We start from the raw sequence: 21406 nt of genomic DNA, 5'->3' as shown, positions 1-21406 counted from the left end.
ACGTTCCACCATTGATACAATGTAATTCATTCATTTGATACTTTCGGCATTATACGTCATTTAGAAAAAAAAGAAGAGAAATCATATTTCTCATGAGTGCCTCACATTTTTATTTATCGAGTTGCTCGTTCCAAAAAATTTGCCAGACTAACCAGATGAAATCTAATCATAGGAGTGAAAAATGGAAAGAATTGAAACTTTCATTCAGAATCGTTTTGATAATTTAGAAATGATGTACGAAATCTCAAATTTCCTGACTTCAAACTTATAAAGGAATTCGATGATCCTGATTGTCAGTTTTGGTGCCGATTGTACGAATAATTGGTTGACGAGACGACGATCATCGTGCACACGGTAGTTGAAAAAAAGCCATACAATGAAGTTGGTATAAAATGAAAAATTGATCGTTGATCATCATTCTTTGATCATACGTTTTTAATAATATGCGTGAATGCTGATCGGGACCGTTAGATATGTAGAGTTTTCACAATTCTTCTCTATCTTAATTTTTTTGGCCATTAAATTCATTTTCTTTCCCCTTGTTGCCCAACTTCAGAAGCAACCGATTGAATTTAGTCAGTTTTAACCACGTATGATGGAAATGTATCATAGTTACTACACATGTATAAAGTGTTAGAAAAATGATTTCGAATATATCGTACGCCGAGATAAGCAAGTAGATATATAAAGAGATTTTATTTTGTAAGCAAAAGACATTAAAATATTCCTTCGAATTCTTATTCATCTTTTTGTTTTCAACTTTTTTCTCTTCCTATATTACGCTAGATGACAAACGTTTTGCTAATTTCAATTAAAATTCACTGACGATACTTGTGAAATAAAGGTAAAATGTCATTCATTTTTGTTTAAATTTATAATATGCCTAACAGGTCACGACACAATGTCACGGTATGATTGTATAACTCACAATGATTATTCGCCTTCATTGGCTTCAAATAGAATATCAACAACCGAAAGGGAAAAATCTTAGGCGACAGAAGAGTGTCTCGCTTGTTCAAGTTCGTCGAAATTTACGAAACAAATTGAACATTCTATTTCTTTTTTCAATAATTCATAACTTATGCGATAATATTGATAGAATATTTTTTTTTGTTGGAATGCATTGGGCTCTTACGTAGTAATCGGTTTATTTTTAGCGTCTTTAAAGACACCTCGATATAAGTTTGAGTTTCACCAAATGTTCTTTCTTAACGTTTGCAGGACCATTCAGGCACTTACAGTATAAATCTTTGAATGAATATTAGGCAATGCTTATATCGATAGGAGTTAAATTAATAATTGCAATAATAATAGGAAAAGAAAGGAAAAACGCCCAGATGTAACAAAAAAGCTTTCCATTGCTGAAAAGGAACAAAAAAAAAAATAGTTTTTTATAAGATTGATAAGAAATTTTATCACGATGCGTTTATTAAAGATTTTTTTTCGTTAGTTTTGGAAGTTTTGTTAGTTGTTTCATAAATCATATTTGTCTTTGAATCATTGCTTAATTCTAATTCGCAGGTAGGTTGAGAGAAGACGTTTGTGTTTTGGAGGAAAAATGAAAAAAAATAAATTGAGAACTATAATGAAATTTTGGTATTGTGGAAAGAAAGAAATCATGTCAATATTTTTTGTTTTAATGAATCATTGATAGTACCGGATAATAAATCACACACGGAACAACATAAACGCATACATCAATCATCATCCATTGGGCTTTTTTGCTGTTCTTTGTTTTCGTAAATTTACTCGACCCTACCAGTATCATTAACAAGTGAAAATTGGATTCCTATCGCTTTTCAAACATTCAAATTATCAATATTCATTAATTCACATTCACACTAATTTTTATTCTAATATACCGTACATTCTATCATCACAGACACATTTCATTGGCGTAACCACCCGTTACTAAGAAACTTCACTACTTTTTGTGCTTGTAGTTTAAACATTTGTTTTCTCATTAGTTTTTATTCAATTATTTATGTTTATAAGGTTATTTATTTAGGTATTATTTATTATTTATTTATTTATTATTATTATTATTATTATCATTATTTTTCTTCTCGTAACAAATGGTTTAACATCTTACAAACATACTATATTCATATTCATCGCGCCACTGTGTTTCATTCTCATCATAGATCATCAAACTTATCGACACGACAAATCAAACTCACTGATATTCTAATGTATCCATACAAAAACACAAACTCGCGCTCGATCTGACGATAAAATAGAAAGAGAAGGAAAAAATGATATAAAAGGAAAAACACAGCTAACCGTCGAATTAGACGTAAGAATTCCAGCCGTCTTTCTCCTTATGCTCCGGTTCTCATGTTGGTTGGAATCTTGATAGCGCCGAAGGCTTTCGACGTCTTTTCAACTATCACGCAGATTAGGTTGGAGCTGTAGATTCATCAGTCTCAAGCATCACACTCACATCATTGGAATTTATCTTCATTCTTGCGTTATCACACATCGATTAAATCATCCATTTCCCATTTTCCAACAAAAATCCTCCAAGTCGGTTTCGTGTGTCTTTTTCTACAAGCGGTAGGTTTTTTCAACTTTTTTTTTATTATCGTTACTTTTTTGTATAAGATCACGGACAAATCTTGTATAGGAGGATTGCAAGGATACCGAATCTTGGCCGAGTGGATATTTTGTTTTTTCATAACATTACCAGTAGACGTCATCTCATCATCATATTTTTTTTCGGAACTCACGCACATCTATCAACTCGCATCCGTACTATCCAATCTTGTTGTCTTTGTATTGTGTTTGATAGTTTTCTAGTATAATCAAATTGCACAACAGTACAACCATGAGGTGATCTGGAAACATGAGAAAAAAAAAATATGTATACTTAGAAATTTCAAGTTTCTTCGGAGTTCAACTTTATTCCTTCTCTTGAATTCTTTCATTGAATTTTGTTGTGAAATTTAAAAAATGCAACCCGCCGCGCGTTTCACGTATACCTAACATATCCTAGCCTGTCACTGCTCGTTTCACGAACAAAAATTTTGTTACCAGGATGAAAGAGACAAATGCCGAGGTAATGTATTAAAAAAAATACTCACCAACTAGACTGAACATTCGCCGCGTTTTTAAGCTTTCGAATTTCTTTGGTTGCCCACGTAGCTAGCGTCTTTGTTTTTCCAGTACGAGATCTGCGTCCTTTCGTTAGCAGTTCCGTTAGGGGTTCAGTTTCAACCATAGGGAGTAAATCAACGCCAAACACGGTTACAAGATCTCCAAGAAGTCCAGCCGAGGCTGCAATGTTTCCATCGGAGTGTTCTCTGTCTTGAGCAATCGACGTGATGAACTGGATCATAAATGGAACGTGTGGTTCGACCAAAGTAATGTCCGGACTAGGTAGAGTTCCATCTCCTTTAAGACCCTGTACGATTCCAGTATAAGCCTCGATAACTCCTTCTCTCAGTTCGTTCAAGTAATCGATCAAATCGTAGTCAGTTCTGTCGACGTTCGCCTGCGAAGCCTGTGCCAATGTCTGAAGAACGATTTCCAAATATTTTTTAAATTCCGGGCCGATACTCAAGGCAATATCTCCAAACACGGAGAGTATCTGAGGCTTGACGGATCTGTGCACGGTGTTATTACTCAGATTTTCCAACAATAGAGTCATTATTTCGTCGCAATACGGAAGAACCTTGTTTTTAAGGGCCCTACAAATGTCACCTGTTAGGCCAACAGCAGCGCAACAGACTTGATATTCTGCATGATTTTTCAATCCCAAATACAAAAATGGCTTAAAGGCATCCATATATTTAAGAAATCCCTCGCCAAGAACCTCGACAAGCGTTGATACAGCCATCAAAGCATCTTCCTGAACACCCCCAGCTTTGCAAGAATTTGAATTGAACATAGACAGCAACGCTGTCATGATAGCATCGGATATTTGTGGAGCGTCTTCGGGAGTTACTTTTCGAAGCACCGACTGAAGTGTTGCGCAAAGAAGTGATTGTAGGTCGTTGTATTGAGCGCGATCTGAATGACTTTGTATGTGCGTTTCCATCTGTAGAACCTGCTGCAATCTTTCTAATATAACCATCGTTGTTCTTTGGACGGTAACGTAACAATCGCTAGGGGAATTTTTAACCATTTCCATGAGCGCCTCGTAGGCGGCTGACCTCAAATTAGCTTGCGCTCCGTCCGGACGATCCGTCGTTTCCAAAAGTCTCTGAATGATAAAATCGAAGTATTGGGACATGCAGTATGTTTCCGGTTGAGCGTCGTCACTTGCCTCCGCAGACTCGTAACTTGCTTCAGCTAGTCCCGTAAAAGCCCAACAGACGTTAGCTGCGACTCTTGGTTCGGCTTTCAAACCATTCACCAGAGATTCTAATAGCGGTTTTAGATACGTTTCATTTATCGCGGCCTCTGGAATTATTTCGCAAATTCTGCCAAACGTCCATGCCGCTGTGTCCCTTACCACAACGCTGTTATCGTACATCAGTTGAATCAATGTTGGCATAGCTTGTTCGACAAGAGGCCTCAAAGTATTAGGTTCAAGTCCTCCAAGAATTGATCCGAAAGCCATTAGTGCGGCATCTCTGAATCTCCAATCTTCGTTCTTAATGTTATCCTTCACAAAAGGTAGAACATACGGGACTATCGCATCCTCGCAACATGAGCTCAGTAGCATTAAACAGACACCGGCAGCCTTTGACGGGTTCCAATCATCCTCGTCATCGAATTCTTCTTGCTTGGTTAATTTCTGAACTAACACCGGGACGAGATATTGCAAAGCGCCCTTAGCATAATGACGAGACACTCGGAGGGGTGGTCTACCTCCGTCTGATGCTTCGCCTTCTTCCATCGACAGATCAACCTCTTCGTCGGAAACGTTGGACCAAAATTCAATGCCTTGCAGGGCCACTTCGTCGATGTCCGAACGCATCGCTTCCAGAGTTATCTGGAAGTGGATTAGTTATTTATAAAACGGTGGATGACCGAATCGGGGATGTAAAAAACTTCAAGATCGGTATGCAACTTACGGGGAAAAGTGCAGGGCCCATGTATGGTTCCATGTATTGATAGTATAACGACATTATTTTAACCAGGCATTGCAGAGCTGCAACACGTACTTGAGTGTTGGCAGATTGCGTAGCTTCGCAAACAACTTCCATAATAAAATTCCTTTCGCTCTGTAAAAAATGATTGATTATCGACATTGAAGGAATTTATAACATCAACTATAAACAAATGTAACGACGAACCTCTATATCAAAATTTCCTTTTGTAAATTCAAGGGAATTAAAAAGAGCACTAGTAGCGGCGAGTCGCACATGACTCGAGGTACCGGATCCTTTCATGCAGTGAATAATGGCTGTTAGTATCTGATTTGATTGGCTAACAAGCACTTCACTGTCAATATCTTGGCAAATGTATCCAATAGTTTCTAACGTCGCTTCTTTCATCATCTCTGTGCTGTTTGCATCTGTCACATTGTTCACTAAAACTGGTATCAGGTTACTCCACTGGCCAACTGGGAGTTCCGCGACAGCTACATAAGCTACACATTGGGCAGCTGAACTTGGTCTGTTATTTTCTGTGCCTAGAGCTCCAAGGATCTGGATAATAATGGAAAATTTTTGAATCCAAGTCAATATTTGGAAAATCACGATAACTTACATTTTTTTTAATGTAGTCTCGAGATTCAGCAGGTATGGCGAGCCAACGCTGTTGATACTGTGATTTTAATGCTGGATCTTTAGACGTCAACTGATTTTTGAGTTGTAAACCTGCCGCCATTCGTGCCACTGTACTCGCGCCCCCTGTGACGAGCACTCCACTAAGATGCCGAATAAATTCATGCTGTGGGAAAGTTTTACAAAGTTAAATAGTTCGACTAGAAATATTTATTTAAAAGTGAATAACACCATATAACACTCACAAGGTTCGCTTGTGCAGCCTGTTCCAGATAATTTTGCGCAGCCTCAAGCTCATTTTTGTCTGAAACAATTGGCAATGTATGATTAAAAGGTGTGAATCTTCATAGATGAGGGACAGGATTAAAAAAGTTGTTCTTGAAGCGAGAAATGGACTAATAAGTAGTTTTAGAAACAAAAAAACAGGGTTAATAATGGTTCGTCGGATGGATATAAAGCCAAACAACCCCCTTCCTCGGGATTTTCCCCTGTATTGGCCGCCAAAAAGGTGAAAAGGGAAGTCTTCTCTTATACGTACATGAGGATAAAATGAGAAATTGGGTGCACTGTATTTCGATTGAAGAATTTTGAATCACAAAATTTAAGAAAATCGGTAACCGTCGTTGATCAGGTCGGCGCTATGGTAGTTATTACGACCATCTCCTGATGGACGCAGCGATGAGAGTCGGTTATTTTTCCCCCTAATAATTATCTTTAACGGTAAGGCTTTAATGATCTTCCGATTTCCTGACGATTGCTAATCGAAATCTCGAGAATTCTCTTTTCAACTATTCAATTGAACATATAATTGATAATATGATGGGGACGTAAATTTGGAAGAGTAGCCTGTTTATCATCTGTGGTACCCAACGGGAACCATGGATGAATTAAACAGGGTGACTATAACGGCCTGTTTCGTCGATTTTGGCAGACTAAGTTGTGGACGCGGTCTAAAGAATGGATGAGGATGGGAAAGATTTTGGGATGCAGGACGACGGGTTACAATTTTGGTTTTTATTTCGAGTATTATTTTTTTTTTTTTTTTTCGTAACGTCAAGAATACGACTTACCCGAAGAAACGGTCTTCTCTAGGACCTGAATCAGGTGCACAGTTGTCGGATCCATTTGTACGAATTATGACTTTGTTTGATATACCTTATTTTTACAACGTACTGCTTATTTCAAACCAATAATTTTATTATATTTCAAAGTCACTGGCAGTAACCGGCAATCGCCCACATGTAGGACCGAGTCACTTTATACTTCGTCTTTTCACGACACAGATCCCCTACCACTTCCTGTTTTATCCCTCTCTAACGCGAATCCCTAGTGGCTGAAATCGGAGGGATATTTTTAACGCCATCTTTTGGAGCCCGCTAAATTGCGGTGCTGGCTTTTTTATCTGACAGTTTCCGGTTAGGCAACTCATCACAATCCCGACTGATCCTACCGACCATCCACCGACTGATCCACCATATTTCCAAAAAGTCGGAATAAGTAGTCTGATAGCCACCACTAGCCACTGCCAGCAAACTTGATGTTAAGGCTAGTGTCGGAGCTGTTTTCAATTCAGAATTCTTTGACTCTTACCATATATTATTTCTTAAAATGTGGGCAGATACCGTTTTAATCGTATTTATTAGTATCTGCACTGCTCTTCTTGGAGAAGGTAAGAAGTATCGGTGCTTCTTGTTTTGTTGTCCTATTAATCTAACCTACCTGCTGAAAACAGTTTGTTCTACAGTCATTGAGACAATTGTTTATCATTTCACAGGATTGACCTGGCTTATGGTATACAGAACAGAAAAATACCAGAAACTCAAAGCAGAGGTGGAAAAACAAAGCAAAAAACGTGAGTCATGATCGGTCGAATTCTAGTCTTTTGCAGAAACTTTTTCAATTCAGTTTCATTCTCATGTCCGATACAGTTGAGAAGAGAAAAGAGGCACACGGTGACTCGTTGGATAAACAGCAGAAAAAAAAAATAGAACGTGAAGAGGAGAGGCTCAAGAATAACAATCGGGATCTTTCACTAGTCAAAATGAAGTCAATGTTTGCCATTGGATTCGCATTCACTGCTCTCCTAAGTATGTTCAACAGCATTTTCGACGGCAGGGTTGTTGCCAGACTTCCATTCACTCCGATAAGCTGGATACAAGGACTTTCGCATAGAAATCTACCCGGTGACGACTACATGGAGTGCTCGTTTATATTTTTATATATTCTATGCACAATGAGCATTAGACAAGTACGAAGAGTGATTAATTTGTATTCGACAGTTTGTTGAAAACCTAACTAAATGTTTCTTTTGTTTTTAGAACATACAGAAGATACTTGGCTTTGCTCCCTCCAGAACGGCAAGCAAACAGAGCGGTAGCATCTTTGGCCCGCCACCTCAACAATTCAAGTGATTTATTGAGTGACAAGAAAAACATTTCTTTCCATCAACTTGATCAAAGTGTTGAATGTCCTCTATGCCAAATCACTACCTTTTTCATTAAAATTCGAAATATTTATTATGAATAATTCAAACAATATCGTTTTTTCTCAAGAAAGTATCTTTAATATCGTAATTCTCTCAAACGGAGAGCCCACATTATGGACACTGAATCGTACTTCATACAAAAATATAACGTCACTCTCTTTTATCGCATTTAAAACATCTTTTATCTTTCAAAATTTTACTCCTACCCGAGGTTTACCTTCGTCTTCATCTCATCCTCGGTTTTCATGTTAGCCTTGATATAGCAACTCTTTCTTATCTCGTATCCAATAGCTGCTCCCATCGGTGGTGGAACAGCATTACCTACTTGACGATGTTTGTCCATGATGTTACCAAAGAAACGATAAGTGTCGGGGAAACCTTGAGACCTTGCACACTCTCTTATGCTCACAACTCTCGTCTGTTCTGGATGCAAAACACGTCCCTGAAAGTAATCGGTTCCAGCAAAAAAAAATCGATTTTTTTTTTCTAATTATTTCTTACAGTTCCAACTGCAAAAATCTATATTCACCTGTTTCCCCATTGGCTCAGGATTCGTAATCGTTGTGCTAAAGAATCCGTCCCATTCAAGTCGCCCATAAAGTCCAGCCCAGTGATTATGACGGTTACCAGTGTGAGGCAAACACCATGGAATTAACGTGTTAAATTGTCTATCCATCGGTTCACAAGGTTTACCAGTGCAGCAGCTGCAGACTCCCCGAAGTGCCCCCGTTGAACTTATTCCTGCTTTTTTATCATGATGGTTGTACTGTCTGAATATTTGATCAAGAAAAGTATTATTATTAATCGTTACTGCAGCGTTAAAAATTATGAATTAGGTGAAATACTCACAGCTTTTTTGAGAATGTTCCATCGCTGAGCCTCTGTTCTATATTTGGTAAATCTCTCCAGTCTGAACCAGCAGCAGTTGGAATATGTGCAATTCTCGCCTCGACTAGAGGAGCCATTTCTTTGCAAATGTGGTCATGAAGCATAGCTTGGTACCGGTTACCCCTGATCTGAAATTTTTTTTTCGATCAGATTTCACGTTTTTGGCAATATTTTCATCAGAATCGTTCAATGTGAGCCTACCTTTCTCTGAAAATGCGAGACTGGTTCGCCACCATAGGACATTGTTTCCTTATCCCAACCGTTTTTAATGTCTGGCAAATCTGACATGGCATCTCTGACGCTTATCGTTCTGTAGGGAGCTGAATCGGTCCACTCGCAGTTGGAAGTGTACTGAAAAAACGGAAATTTTTATTCCACTAAACGTTCTTTTTATTTAGAAACAGTGAAATACCATTCCCGACAAAAACTCACCTTTTTACCATCTACTACGACACTCAGCTGACAAGCACGTTTGCTAAATACGTTAGTAGGCTCTGGATAACTTGGGAGTACTTCACCAGGTGCAGCGGCAAGGATCACGAGCCTATGAAACCAAAGGGAATTATCTTGGACTTTAAAGATAAGTCACGTCACAAATAAAAAGCTAGAAATTTACCTTCTTCTAGTCTGTGGGACACCGTAATTTCCAGCTTGAAGTACTCCGTAAGTACATTGGTAACCCATTCGGATGAGGCATCTCAAAGTTAGCTTAAGGACCATGCTTCTTTTAAAAGTAACAAAATTTCTAACGTTTTCCATTATAAAAAACTTTGGCCGGTAATAGTCGCAATACGATAAACACGACACAACCAACGAATTTTTGAACAACGAATACTGCCGCGAATTGAACCGATTCATTCCACTAAAACCTTGGCACGGGGGCCCACCGCACAGAAGCTCAACTTCTCCTCTTTGCGGGAGAAGCTGCCCGTGCTCGTCTTTTTCCTTTCCCTAAAATATGGAGAAGAGGATCGATAACACTTAGCATGATCTAGACTGAAAATCGTATGTTACATCTGCCGATACTTACATCCATCACCATTCTCAGCAATAGGTTGCAATCTTCCGAGTAGACTATGGCGTTTGGATTGTTCAGTCGGAAGGCGTGGGCTGCAGGTTCTTCCTTTTCGATCGCCCACCGGCTCTCAGCTATTCCAGCTTGATGTAGACCTTCGGAAAGTCCTGGCACACAATTAAAGGAAAGAAATTCCAATCATTACTGATTTCAAAGATCCTAGAGCATTCTTTAAAATGGCCTACCTCCGCATCCTGCAAAGACGTCTAGAGTTTGTAAACGTTTCTGAACCTCTGGATGATTGGGTGGAACATGAATAATATGTTTTTTATCGCTTTCCAAGAGTTCTTTACTTTTTCCTTTTCCTTTGCCTTTTCCTTTGCCCTTTGACTGCTTCCCAATAGTTATTGTATGCGGAGGAGGCTCTTCAAAGTTCTTTTCATCGATGTTATAAGATTGTGAGAAGTAAAATCGATTTGCCCCAGAATTTGACCATTCCTCGATAGACTGTTCTAAATTTTCAGAATACATCAGGTAGCACTTGCCAACGACCTTCTGAAAGTTGAGATCCCGCACTGCGGAATAATGCTATTTAAAATTATGCCGATCAGTTTTTCAACGTACTTAAAATTTCAATTACCTTCTCTACTCCAGTATAACATATTCAGGTCCGCTTGCTCTACAGACTGTTGTAACTTGTGAGTATTTTCCGGTCTGTAAAGTTTGGTCACGGTAATCCAAATTTCATCGGAGGAAACGAGCTTATCGGTTGTCGTTGCATAGATGGAAGATATGTGCCCAATGTTGAAAGGTTCTGGGGTGTCAAAGTTAGAACCTTTCACGTGATCCGATGATTTCCTGTAGAACTCTGGGTACATATCTTCGTCGACCTTTTCCTTCTTGACCCTTGAAAATTCCGATTTTGAAGCGTTATGCTTAAAAGAGAACGTCCCGGGCATCAGGTAAACTGTACTCCCGACTCTGAACTCATCCCCTTTGTAATAAACAACATTGTAGATAACTTTACTGTTGCTTATTTGCTCTCCACGTTCGTCAACCTTACAAAAAAAAAAAAATAAAAAAAAAAACAAATAAACAATTATCCATTTGATTACAGTTCTCCGTTTCTAAAAAAACAACGGACTCACCCTTGGAATCTTTCGTTGTTGAACGGCATTGAAACGAGCGCATGCCGGGCAAAATCTGTGGGCTATATCTTGGCGTAAGCATTTTGGATCCGGCAAGGGGTCCTCGAAACGGGCAGTTTCAACTTGGTATCTCTTTTGGTAGAAGAAAGTTGTTTGGTTTACATCATTGATCTGATCTTCAGGGCACAGCTTATTACCGCCTGGAAGAAGGTAAAAGTTTTATTTCACAATTTTGGATGACGGTTGAATTATTTAATCGGGGTTCGTCTGTTTCTCACCCAATTCAGCCCAGTTGTCAGGAATATTTTTTCGTATCACTTGGGCTTTGCATTTAACTGCCGAAAATGGGGCTTCTTCACATTCGTCAACGAGGAATAGTTCGATTGGGTCAGAAGTTTCTCCCAAGACGGTGTCGCCGCCTCTACAAAACCAGTTGGCATGGAATAATTTTTTTTCTCCATTTATCATCTCGTACATGTAGACTATCTTGGCGATGTACAATGGGATGGCTGGATCGTCGGGTTCGATGAGAACACAATCATTGATCCGAAGTTCTTCTCCCCCCACAAGGACAGATTCATAGAAAATTCTCCGTCCATCGTTAGTTATTTCTTTTCCGAGCCACTTAATTTCTTTTTTTATTTTTCGGAGACCCTTGGCAACTTTGTGACTGAAGGCAGTAGCCTGCTCTGCTAATGCTTCGTATTCCTCCTCATCATCAGGATCCGAGTCGTCGGCCTCCTGAAAAAATTTAATATCTCCGAATATATTGTTTTCTGAACTTGTAATCAACTATCTTGTGGCAAATCTATACCTGCAGAGCCATGTTGGGACATCTACGCTGGATACAGGCCTGCTTGGTTCTTCCGGATCCTCCGAATTTTGTCATGTCTTTGCAGTGAACGCAAAGACCACAGTCAGGTTGTTGACAAGCTTCGCAGACAGCACATCTGCGTCTTTTGGGCCCCTAAGAAAATAACGAGCTTGAGAGTATGGATACTCAAATTTATCGATTAATGCAGAGAAAAAAGATTTTACGGTTCTTTCCCCATCGTTGTGCCTGTCTAACTGGTCTGTGAAGAAAGTTTCGAACACGTTTTTCACAAGATGTGTCGTGGTGGCTTTCGTCCATGCAGGTTTTTTAAGTTTTTCATACTTCCGTGTGGTCTTACGCATCGCCAATCTTTTTCCAACTGTGACACCTGCCAGGCTAACTAAAGATCGCATACAGGGAGTGGTTATCAACAGATTCTCGTCAGACTTTGCTGAAGAATCAAATGATTGAACTTGGTCACAAACGAATTGTGCATGTCGGAGCAGCGTGTCTTCTGTTAGTCTCGAATGCCCTTTTGGTGGGACCGTTATCTTTGGAAGAAAAAAACAATCAAGACGAAATAAAAATTGAGTTAGATTTGAGTTATGGTTCCAATGTTTACCTGAAGCTTATTTAATAGATCTTCATAGGCAGGGTTGAACTCATCTAGCAGAAATTCGATGACGAGCTTACTCAAGTGTATTTTTTCTCTGACAGCTTCCATGAACGGAGAGTACTCATCAGAGGGTTGCATTAGAATATACTCCCCAAATGCTGTGCTAAAACCTATGAGTGCTATTTCACCGCCATCAAAACCGGAAACCCACCATTCATTTATGGGTCCCAAATTCATGGTTGGAACACCACCATCAGGGTCGGGACTCTCCTCATAAATTGCCTTCATATAGCCAGAAAAGTAGAGTAATACATTGCGCTCTATAAGACCTGTGTCAAATGGGCAGAGATGGCCATTCTTGTCATAGACACTGAAAAAAAAAATCATTCAGAGTTAAAAAATAATTGAAAATGGTTTTCTTCAAATGAAGCTCTGTTTCACCTGAAATGTGTAATTTTGTTTTGTGGTCTCTCATCACTTTCATGCATGCTTAATTCCTCGCCTGTAAAAAGTGACAATCTCGGGTCAGTGAGAGCAATGAATTCCTCAACGGCGCCACGAGGATGTCCTTGGTACAATTTTGTATCGGCATCGCCGAGTCGCTGTTTGCAAATTTGGCAATTTAGAGGAAAATTTTTTTTAATTTGAACCTTGGGCTGCAAAGTCTCGACCTCATTTCCATCTGGCTCAGTCTTTGTTTCACGCTTCAGCTTCTTCGGTATTCTCTCATCTGAGTCAGCGTCCAGCATAGCTACCTGATCATGGGTAATTTCAATTTTCAGGATGCGATTGCTCAACTGTGGCTCTGATTTAATTTCCTTCTGTTCCTTAGAGAACATGGAAGCTATCGAGGGCTGGGAGAGATCCATGACACTATTCTTCTTCCTACCCTTGTTTACCAAGTTATCTGATGGCGCAGCACGTTTTTCCCTTTGTTTATCAATGTGCGAAGAAGGTCCGGAAATTTGATAGCTGGACAATTTGGCAAAGCGTCTAGTCCTGGGGGAGGGCGCTTCCTCGCCAGCAGTTATTATACTTTCTTTACTGGCTAACCCATCATTGATGACATTATCGATATCCAGGTGGTTCTCTTTCTCACAAAAGTCACTTGTGGATGGGGAGGAAATAACCGCTGAAGACATCATGCTTGAACTTCAGGAGATCAGTTTATGAGCACCGCACCGCATACCACAGGGTTTTTCATCCGTGTAAAGTGCACAAATTGTGAGTATAGTTTTATGTCTCTCTTTTCCGGAAAAAAGAGAAGGACACAGATCCTTTTTGCTACACTGCACTAGTTTTAGCCCGCAGCGAAAAACGCCATTAATATTTATTTCTTGTCTTTTTGCGGTGGTGTTTTTACCCCGACAAAGTATAAGTCTAAATTGAGAATCTTTCGCCACAGTCGTTGACTAAAATATTGACTGAAATAGTATCTTATCTTGATCAACGCCACAACCAATAAGCATATCCTCTTTGAACCACCGAAGACCGACGGACTGGAGCTTTCACATTGACACAAGACGCTTAATTCGCGCCAAAATTGCGGAAAACTGAATATTGTAGTCTATGGCAGGAACTCTAAACTCTGCAACAAAGTGCTCATGCGTTACGTATACGTTTATCATTCAAATCGAAAATCTCACGTTAAGTTTTAAAATAATTAAAACCGTTACTCGTCGAGCAGCCCTGGTCGTAGCGAGGTTTGGGATGCGAACCTCTGAAAAACTTGAAAAAATGTCGGAAAATACAGATCTATGTATGTCGTACCTGAAAAAATGTCGAGGTAATGAATGTCTGAATTCCAATTTCATTCACAGTTTGCATGATATGTCGAAAGTCAACCTCGTCAAACTATTGTAGATACAAAAAAAACGAGTACCGGCTTCTCTGAGATGCTGATAATCCTCCAGACTGAAGTTGCAGCCAGCGGCTTACCTGTGAAACAGTTACTACTCCTTGTCTCGGTCATCACCGACGTGTCCATGTGTAAGGATTATTCCCAATCTCCAAGCAATCTGTTTCCTTTTATTTCAAATTGGTTGTTACTTTCAATTCTCACAGCTGTTCAACAACGTTCTTCTCTAATCAAGTGTTTAGTACCTATTGGTAAAATGAGTGAAAAAATCGTTGAGGACATCTGCTTGTGGCTAATGTCAGCTGCAAAAAACCTGCCTGTCAATTCAGGTATTGCTGCGGTAAACTGGATTGTTGGTAAGCTGTGCTTTTCAGCTTTACGATTTAACATTCTGCTTCATTATTCAACATGCTGCTTTATATTTACTATTGACATCCTTTCTCACAGGGCTTATTGATTTTGGGCTGATTGAAATCAAGACTATTGATACATTCTACGATGCATTCTTTTATATGCTACTCAAGAACCAAAAATTGGTAAATGTTCTTGTCTACTGTGAGCGGGAGAATTTAACTGAATTAAAAATCTTTTCATGCTTAGGAAATGTTATTCGCACGACTTATTTATATCCTCACAAAACCTGAAGATGTGACTCGCCGGCAAGTTTCAAGGCTTTTAAAATTACAATCGAACTATGGAAAGCCACGGAAACATCTGCTTGCACTGTTGTCGTAAGTATTATAATTAAAGTTTCAAATATACGTTTGCTTTAAATAAATCAACACATAATTTGACAGACTTTTCAAATCCTACAAGCCTGAATGTGTCCCTGAAAGAATTCAAACAACAAACATCGACAGTATATGGAAAGGGATTCCTGAGGCTTTACGACTCGATCTGCAAGAAGCAGCTAAAAGGTGCAGTGCTAGTCACTTGGCACCTACTTTGCAGCTAAACTTTCTATCAGCTCCAACTTCAAAGCAATCTGTAAGCAAAAATCTGTGATAATCTTAGTCGTTTTATCACATTGAACCTGAAAATTGGCCTCATCTTCAGAGATCAGCTAAAAAGCAGAGATTGCTCATCCCAATGGTTGGTTACATCAATGTTGGATCCAGTTTGTCACAAGAAAGGGGTACTAAGTCAATCTTTGAAGTTAGAAGGTATGTAGGTCCAGCCACAATGTTGAGAAGCAGCTGATGCTTTTTTTCCACTTTTTTTCATCCACAGTTTGGAGGAACTTGGGAAGCATCAGTTGACGTTAGAGTTACCATGCAATGCGTTGTCTCTTCTAGTCAACATTGCCGGTTGCCATGTCCTCACTTTCTCCTCTTCCGACTACCAGAGTAGATTTTGTTACAACCTGTACAACGCGCTTGAGAATGGTAAGAAACTTTATTGCTGTTTTGACTCGACTGTTCAAGCATCTGTCACAAATTTTCAGCTTTTATAATTGAAGTGGAAAAATATTCTCACAATGAACGTGACAGGCTGCTTTCCATGACCGCAGACCTCTCTCGTTACATGCAACAGGAAATTATGCCTGCGAGTCGTTTCCTCCATAAATATATTCCCTTTTGGAACACCAAAGATCATCGGGATAGCATTCTCAGTCTTATAGAATGGATGACAATACCTTCATACCCCGGTAAACTTTCGGAAAGATTACAAAATAGTAGTTCAATTAACTGACGAATAAAATTTAAACAAATTTCAGATTTTTGTAGATATATTCTCATTCCCCTGCAAACCATGTGGGAATCTGCCTTGGTGGAAGTGAAATGTGAGATTCTCAAGACTTTCCAGAGGATGATAACGAATTTGGTAAGTATCAAGATGAGGATTGTTTCGAAAGACTTTTAACCATGTTTCTTTTATTTTTCAGTTCATTAAACAGGGTTTTCCAGAGAGCCGGACTCACGAGACAGCGCTATTTCTAGGAAACACGCAACCCTTGGAATTGGAAGAAACCATGCAATTATTTATGAATTTTATTCAAGAACTAATCACATCTGGCCTCTACGTTGAAACCAATAATTCTACGCTGCTATCGGAGATTCTCACTTTCTATGAACAGGTATTTATCTTGGTTTTTGAAGTACGAAAGTAACAATGCTCTTGAAAACCGTTTTCACTTTTTAAGATCGCAATGCTAGAAGAACGCACCGATCTACCTCTATTAACCGTTGCGCCTCCGGCTGTGATATATGGTGGATTAATAAGCCATGACATAGCAAACCTTTCTAGGGTTTCTGCGATACTGTTGAGATACCGTGTCATAGACGCCAAACTCCGTGAATACTATAGCCGTGATTTATTCAAATTGCAAATAAAAACTATGAACATGTATGCCAAAGATCTAGCAAAGACCCTGTGGTATAACAGAACACTAAGCGGTGATAAGGAAGTTTATCTCCTTGCCACTGTGGGGGAAACAATCACAACAGATCTTCAAAATAAATGTGATTTCGAAGAGATGCTAAACATCTCAAATCACTACACTGTACTTCCTTACAAATGCTCACTCATGGATATTGGACTGCAAATCGATATGAAAGAGGTTCAGTTCGTTTTTAAAGTTGTAGTTCATGAAAAAAGAAAAACAAGAAAAAAAAAAAAAAATGATCATCTTGTGTGTTACTTTTTTTCTAGGACTATCTTAGAGTTGCAGAAACTTATTATCCGGCGGTATACAACTTCTTAAAAATCTTCAATGATCAAAAGGCAGAGAATCGATCTACGTAGGTACGATGTGTCTACATTCTTTTTTTCAACTTGAACACCCTGGAAAAAATAAACTGCTGATAAACTATAAAAGTTTATGGAAATACTTGTTTTATTTTTCATTGTATACGACTGACCAGCACCGTACATTTTTATTCAAGTATTTTATTGGAATTAGTAATCTCAACTTCCTTGTTTCAAAGGGCACCAATTTTTTTTTTTTTTTTTTTTTCCCCCTATTAATACGGTGATTAAACAGTGCCTACTAACGTAGGTTAAGCTGTTATTCTTAACCTGATCTAGGTAGCTTTAATAGTTACCCAGTCGAGCAAAAATAGCAGGATAAAGTTAACTGCAATGAAAAAAAAAAACTTTCTATGCCCTTAGTGATTGGAATATCAGGCATCGTTCACGTGGATCAACTTTGCATCCACAATTTGGCCTGGAAAATGACCGTATTGTACTTGAATTAATAATTATCAGCCTGTGAGTATATCTGGCACCAAACTGGACAATGGCTAGAAACTGCGCCGCCCCATTTCCATCCACGAGGTATGCCGAGGTGCGTTAGACCCCGTCGGATAATTCCAGAATATCCTGTATAGAAAAGTGTTCTCGATTTCTTACCCCAAGCAATATTGTCGTTGAACGAATACTCTGCGGAATCTGTCGATGTATTTTCTTGACTCGAAAATTCCAAATCTAGCCGCTCAGCTTGGTTTATTCTAGAAAAATCTCCAACAATTAGAGAATTTTCACAATCGCATAGATTTTCTATTGTCTTCAAATCCTTTGCACTACGTGAGGTAAGGTTCACTACTGTAACGCTAAGCTTGTTTATCTGAAAACAGGTGAAAGTTGTTTAAACCAGAATCGAATCCTCGTTATCACTCTTGTAAAGAGATCAATTTAAAATTTACATCGAAAGTAGCGCAAGCTGCCAGTGGAAACAAATTTTCAGTCAAAGGAGGTTGCTCTTGCAGAGATATGCCAATTTTTGCGTCTGCATCCCAAAGTATCGCAAGACCTTGTCCTAAATGGACAGAACGCCAAGTCCTTCGATTTTCTTGCCAATCTTTGACTCGTTTGAGACTTGGAGTATTTAATTCCAATGTAACCTTAGCCAGAGCTTCGCTGCTGTCAATTTCTTGAATGGCGAGCAGAGATAACCTGGAGTTTGAATTTTTAGTATTCTATCAATATGAAAATTACTAAAAATTTTTTTTCCATTTTTACCTGTTTTCAAGTATTGTCCTACAAATAACCTCTCTGACACCTGGATTGCAGGCTTTATCAACAGTGAAACTTTCAAGATTCCAAGTGGCGATCCTGAGAGACGTTCTTCCTCCAAGTCGGCTCAAGAAATCGCAAGGTATAAGTGGCCGAGGACTTGCAACGCTGAGAAGCTCCCAAATTTCTTCTTCCGATATCACAGAAGTTGTTTCTAGGCTTATTTTGCTGAAATAATTCAACCACTGCTGAATCTTTCGATTAATCTGTTGTTTAGCATAAAATTCAATCGCAAATTGACGCTGCTAATTAACAATAACTCGGTAAAACTATTTTCCAAACTCACTCAAAATTTGTTCTTGAATTAACTCCATTGACTTTGGAAGTTTCTGTTGGAACTTTTTCTCTATACCCTGAAATCGGTGTGCTTGATATTCTTGGGTTATTCCACAATGACGGAGACGTGCTGTTGCTTGGAGTAGGAGTTACAGACCCATCGGAATCGATGGCAACCTTCAGATAAGGTTTAATAAGTTCAAGACGTTGCCTCCCGATTCCTCTAACTTTCAATAACTCATCTAGAGTTCGATATGGACCTCGTCTGTGTCGTTTTTCAACAACGTTAGCTGCTAGCTCCTGAATGAAGTATAACCGGAAGGTTATAGGGAACTCTAGGTATGCGATATATTCATTTACAGAAATATCGATGGGCTTCTAACCTGATTAAAGCCTGGAATCCCTTGTAGCGCATAAACACTCGCGCTATTAATATCTAACAAACTTCCAGAGTTTCCTATTGAGTCGAGACTTGTCGAAGCACGCGATGAAATCTCGCTGACATCGCCCCCTGGTGTAACGCAGATTTCTGGTTTGACTAATTCTAATTTATAAGCTCCAATACCAGAGACTAAGGCTAGGTCTTCAACTCTACGGAAACGGCCAATAGCTTGTCTGTGGTTTACAATATTTCTAGCAACTGCTCGGTTTATTCCTGGCAGTGTCATCAGCTCCTCTTCAGTCGCAGTATTTATGTTCAATTGATCAACCTGTGCAGAAAAATTCACAATGATTGAAAATTTGCTACTTTTTTCTCTGATTGAATTTAACATAACAATTCGGCCTTTACTACCTACTCGTCGGATACCACGATGAAAATAAAATCAGGGAAGTCTTACTGCTCCTATTCGTTATTATTACTTTGATAATAATAACAAAATTAATAATATTTTACACACCTGGATATTTCCATCTATGTAGGTGAAAGTATGTGAAATTTTATGGTTTTTGAAATGCTTTTTTCCGAGTCCACCGAGGGAGACTCTCCGCAGACTCCGTACTTTGGATCCTCTACCACCATGGTGATGAATATTACTAGATCCGGTTTGCCCCATTTTAACAGACAAAAAGGAGAACAAAGAAAACAAAATGTATCAGTTCAAGTATTCAGTCTCTTGAAAGACTCGTAATGCATTATCTTTTGTTTAATAACAGTAGTTGGAGCATTGGGCACAGTTGTGATAAGGTTCTGCTGGACCTGTAATCAGAAAGCATACATTTAATAAATTGGAAAATCTATATACACTATCTTGAGTTTGAAATTGAACATTGTCTTTTACAACGATAGTATCTTGACATTTGATCATCTGTTACGAATCGGTGACCAGATGAGTAGTTTGAAATCAATCACTGTTGCATAATATACTTTATTTCAGAATTATCGGATAAACATTCGGGGTACGACATCGTAGATCCTTTATGCTCTCTAATTCTCATTTGGACTTTGAGCAGTGATATCATTTTATCTATATCAGACTTGACGACAACGTGTTGTATTTTAATAGAACGTGATTGATACTATCCAGAATCTGTCGATTCATAAGTAACAATTACTATTAATATGTTGTATGATATCAAGGAGTGTAGCTGTAGAATATATTTTCACCTCAAGCTGTCTGCTTTTAATAATGATAATAACAAATCAGTGGCAGATTATCTGACAGGTGTGAGGGGGAGAAAGCACAGTACAGCGAGAAAGGTGTATTCGAAAATTAGAAACAGAAACAAAAAGTAAGAAAAGAAACTAAAGCCGAATTATTGTAAAACCTGGAATGCGCGTTGATACCATTATAACAAATATTGTTAACAATGACTTAATAGCTGAGCAGTCGTAACTTTTTTCAGTAATCTGAAACTTACATGGCTTGATGAAAGACGTTAAATCTCTCACGGATAATTCTTGAAGATTTTATAAGTATGGATTTAACACAGTTTAGGGTGGTGGACCGTGCTAGTTGAGAAACTTATCTTTTTCATTATTATATCACATGTAATAAAAAGAAGTTCACATCCTACTTGGAGTTTTGTTGCACTTCTTATTTTTAATCTCCATCCAGAATAAGTACTCGACCGAGAGCTACTCGAGTATTTGACTCACAACTGTTAACTCACGAATCTCTATGACTAAGTTTCCATCGATGGTTCGAATCGGGTTCGAGTCAGGTTGGGGTGAGCGTTTGTACGGTGGAAACACGGAACTGGAACCAGAACCCAACCATAAAATACTTCATGGTTGGGTCTGGATGAGGTTCGGTGGAAACGACAAAAGTCGAGTTCGGATACCGTGGTGTTGCCAACGTACGAAATTAATTGTTCCATGACCGATGTTTATATTTGTTTCGTTTCGTTTCGAAGATGGATAATTGTTATTCGAATGAAGACTCTTCGTGACTTCAATACACGCGGGCATACATGCATTGAAAAAACCAGTGTGAAGAACATCTTTTCGATAAGAGAAAATCACGATTAGACGAAGTGAAGCAAATATCTCGTACATGAAACCATTCCATCTTATTTGTAAATTCGTGCTGTGGAACTGGTAATATTAAATATGAATACGATGTGCAGATGTGTAAAGTCTACGTGTAACACACGATGGTATAGGTAAAAGAGCAGA

At 38.8% G+C, this 21406-nt stretch overlaps 6 protein-coding genes across 12 annotated transcripts in view; 2 read left to right on the top strand and 4 right to left on the bottom strand.

The window, feature by feature from the left end:
* Positions 1 to 21406, bottom strand: part of LOC125502040 (WD repeat-containing protein 19-like) — a 50870-nt gene that overhangs the window by 22678 nt on the left and 6786 nt on the right. The window lies entirely within an intron of this gene.
* On the bottom strand, positions 2721 to 6944 carry LOC105684931 (importin subunit beta-1). 2 transcript variants are annotated; one of them, XM_012398675.4, is made up of 7 exons: positions 6746 to 6942; positions 5921 to 5979; positions 5659 to 5841; positions 5244 to 5597; positions 5022 to 5171; positions 3084 to 4939; positions 2721 to 2837 (listed from the first exon to the last, which is right to left on the bottom strand). In XM_012398675.4, coding segments are annotated over exons 1-7 (2658 nt in total). In that variant the 5' UTR covers positions 6801 to 6942; the 3' UTR covers positions 2721 to 2836. The 2 variants fall into 2 exon arrangements, with proteins under 2 accessions (XP_012254098.1, XP_012254096.1); XM_012398673.3 differs by lacking the exon at positions 2721 to 2837 and having other exon boundaries at positions 3080 to 4939; positions 6746 to 6944.
* Positions 7131 to 8328, top strand: LOC105684930 (calcium load-activated calcium channel). The gene is made up of 4 exons (XM_012398672.3): positions 7131 to 7344; positions 7450 to 7527; positions 7604 to 7923; positions 7994 to 8328. The coding sequence occupies exons 1-4, from the start codon at positions 7284 to 7286 to the stop codon at positions 8084 to 8086; spliced, it is 552 nt and encodes a 183-aa protein (XP_012254095.1). The 5' UTR covers positions 7131 to 7283; the 3' UTR covers positions 8087 to 8328.
* On the bottom strand, positions 8216 to 13786 carry LOC105684926 (DNA (cytosine-5)-methyltransferase 1-like). Of its 2 annotated transcripts, XM_012398669.3 has the most exons (16): positions 13292 to 13421; positions 13083 to 13143; positions 12648 to 13011; positions 12250 to 12576; positions 12026 to 12178; positions 11490 to 11952; positions 11212 to 11411; positions 10704 to 11121; positions 10309 to 10638; positions 10079 to 10230; positions 9665 to 9999; positions 9481 to 9592; positions 9250 to 9399; positions 9010 to 9176; positions 8690 to 8930; positions 8216 to 8602 (listed from the first exon to the last, which is right to left on the bottom strand). In XM_012398669.3, exons 2-16 carry the CDS (start codon positions 13127 to 13129, stop codon positions 8363 to 8365), a joined length of 3699 nt encoding a protein of 1232 aa, XP_012254092.2. In that variant the 5' UTR covers positions 13130 to 13143; positions 13292 to 13421; the 3' UTR covers positions 8216 to 8362. The 2 variants fall into 2 exon arrangements, with proteins under 2 accessions (XP_012254092.2, XP_012254091.2); XM_012398668.3 differs by having other exon boundaries at positions 13083 to 13786.
* Positions 13727 to 17331, top strand: LOC105684927 (centromere protein I-like). Of its 3 annotated transcripts, XM_012398670.3 has the most exons (14): positions 13727 to 13865; positions 14329 to 14427; positions 14505 to 14630; positions 14706 to 14855; positions 14947 to 15035; positions 15100 to 15230; positions 15297 to 15486; positions 15556 to 15662; positions 15730 to 15884; positions 15944 to 16147; positions 16217 to 16323; positions 16385 to 16576; positions 16643 to 17059; positions 17152 to 17331. In XM_012398670.3, exons 1-14 carry the CDS (start codon positions 13811 to 13813, stop codon positions 17242 to 17244), a joined length of 2115 nt encoding a protein of 704 aa, XP_012254093.2. In that variant the 5' UTR covers positions 13727 to 13810; the 3' UTR covers positions 17245 to 17331. The 3 variants fall into 3 exon arrangements, with proteins under 3 accessions (XP_012254093.2, XP_048515483.1, XP_048515484.1); XM_048659526.1 differs by lacking the exon at positions 14329 to 14427 and having other exon boundaries at positions 13732 to 13865; XM_048659527.1 differs by lacking the exon at positions 14329 to 14427 and having other exon boundaries at positions 13737 to 13865; positions 14462 to 14630.
* Positions 17318 to 20786, bottom strand: LOC105684929 (endonuclease/exonuclease/phosphatase family domain-containing protein 1-like). The gene is made up of 7 exons (XM_012398671.3): positions 20650 to 20786; positions 19689 to 19987; positions 19173 to 19499; positions 18800 to 19089; positions 18460 to 18681; positions 18144 to 18393; positions 17318 to 18064 (listed from the first exon to the last, which is right to left on the bottom strand). The coding sequence occupies exons 2-7, from the start codon at positions 19842 to 19844 to the stop codon at positions 17693 to 17695; spliced, it is 1617 nt and encodes a 538-aa protein (XP_012254094.2). The 5' UTR covers positions 19845 to 19987; positions 20650 to 20786; the 3' UTR covers positions 17318 to 17692.

The sequence above is a fragment of the Athalia rosae genome, chromosome 8, assembly GCF_917208135.1.
Source record: "Athalia rosae chromosome 8, iyAthRosa1.1, whole genome shotgun sequence".
Lineage (NCBI taxonomy): Eukaryota > Metazoa > Arthropoda > Insecta > Hymenoptera > Athaliidae > Athalia > Athalia rosae.
This window is presented reverse-complemented; position numbering and strand designations above follow the sequence as displayed.

Coding starts and splice junctions, on each gene's coding strand:
- LOC105684931 (XM_012398673.3), bottom strand. CDS start 6,800: ATGGATCCGACAACTGTGCACCTGATTCAGGTCCTAGAGAAGACCGTT. Junction 5,980..6,745: donor AGAGAAGACCGTTTCTTCGG/GTAAGTCGTATT, acceptor CAATTGTTTCAG/ACAAAAATGAGCTTGAGGCT. Junction 5,842..5,920: donor AGGCTGCACAAGCGAACCTT/GTGAGTGTTATA, acceptor ACTTTCCCACAG/CATGAATTTATTCGGCATCT.
- LOC105684930 (XM_012398672.3), top strand. CDS start 7,284: ATGTGGGCAGATACCGTTTTAATCGTATTTATTAGTATCTGCACTGCT. Junction 7,345..7,449: donor CACTGCTCTTCTTGGAGAAG/GTAAGAAGTATC, acceptor ATCATTTCACAG/GATTGACCTGGCTTATGGTA. Junction 7,528..7,603: donor GGAAAAACAAAGCAAAAAAC/GTGAGTCATGAT, acceptor TGTCCGATACAG/TTGAGAAGAGAAAAGAGGCA.
- LOC105684926 (XM_012398668.3), bottom strand. CDS start 13,786: ATGATGTCTTCAGCGGTTATTTCCTCCCCATCCACAAGTGACTTTTGT. Junction 11,122..11,211: donor AACAACGAAAGATTCCAAGG/GTGAGTCCGTTG, acceptor TTTTTTTGTAAG/GTTGACGAACGTGGAGAGCA. Junction 9,177..9,249: donor TCTCGCATTTTCAGAGAAAG/GTAGGCTCACAT, acceptor AAAAAATTTCAG/ATCAGGGGTAACCGGTACCA.
- LOC105684927 (XM_012398670.3), top strand. CDS start 13,811: ATGAGCACCGCACCGCATACCACAGGGTTTTTCATCCGTGTAAAGTGC. Junction 15,487..15,555: donor CTCCAACTTCAAAGCAATCT/GTAAGCAAAAAT, acceptor CCTCATCTTCAG/AGATCAGCTAAAAAGCAGAG. Junction 15,885..15,943: donor GTACAACGCGCTTGAGAATG/GTAAGAAACTTT, acceptor ACAAATTTTCAG/CTTTTATAATTGAAGTGGAA.
- LOC105684929 (XM_012398671.3), bottom strand. CDS start 19,844: ATGGGGCAAACCGGATCTAGTAATATTCATCACCATGGTGGTAGAGGA. Junction 19,090..19,172: donor GGATTCCAGGCTTTAATCAG/GTTAGAAGCCCA, acceptor TACTTCATTCAG/GAGCTAGCAGCTAACGTTGT. Junction 18,065..18,143: donor CAGCTTGCGCTACTTTCGAT/GTAAATTTTAAA, acceptor ACCTGTTTTCAG/ATAAACAAGCTTAGCGTTAC.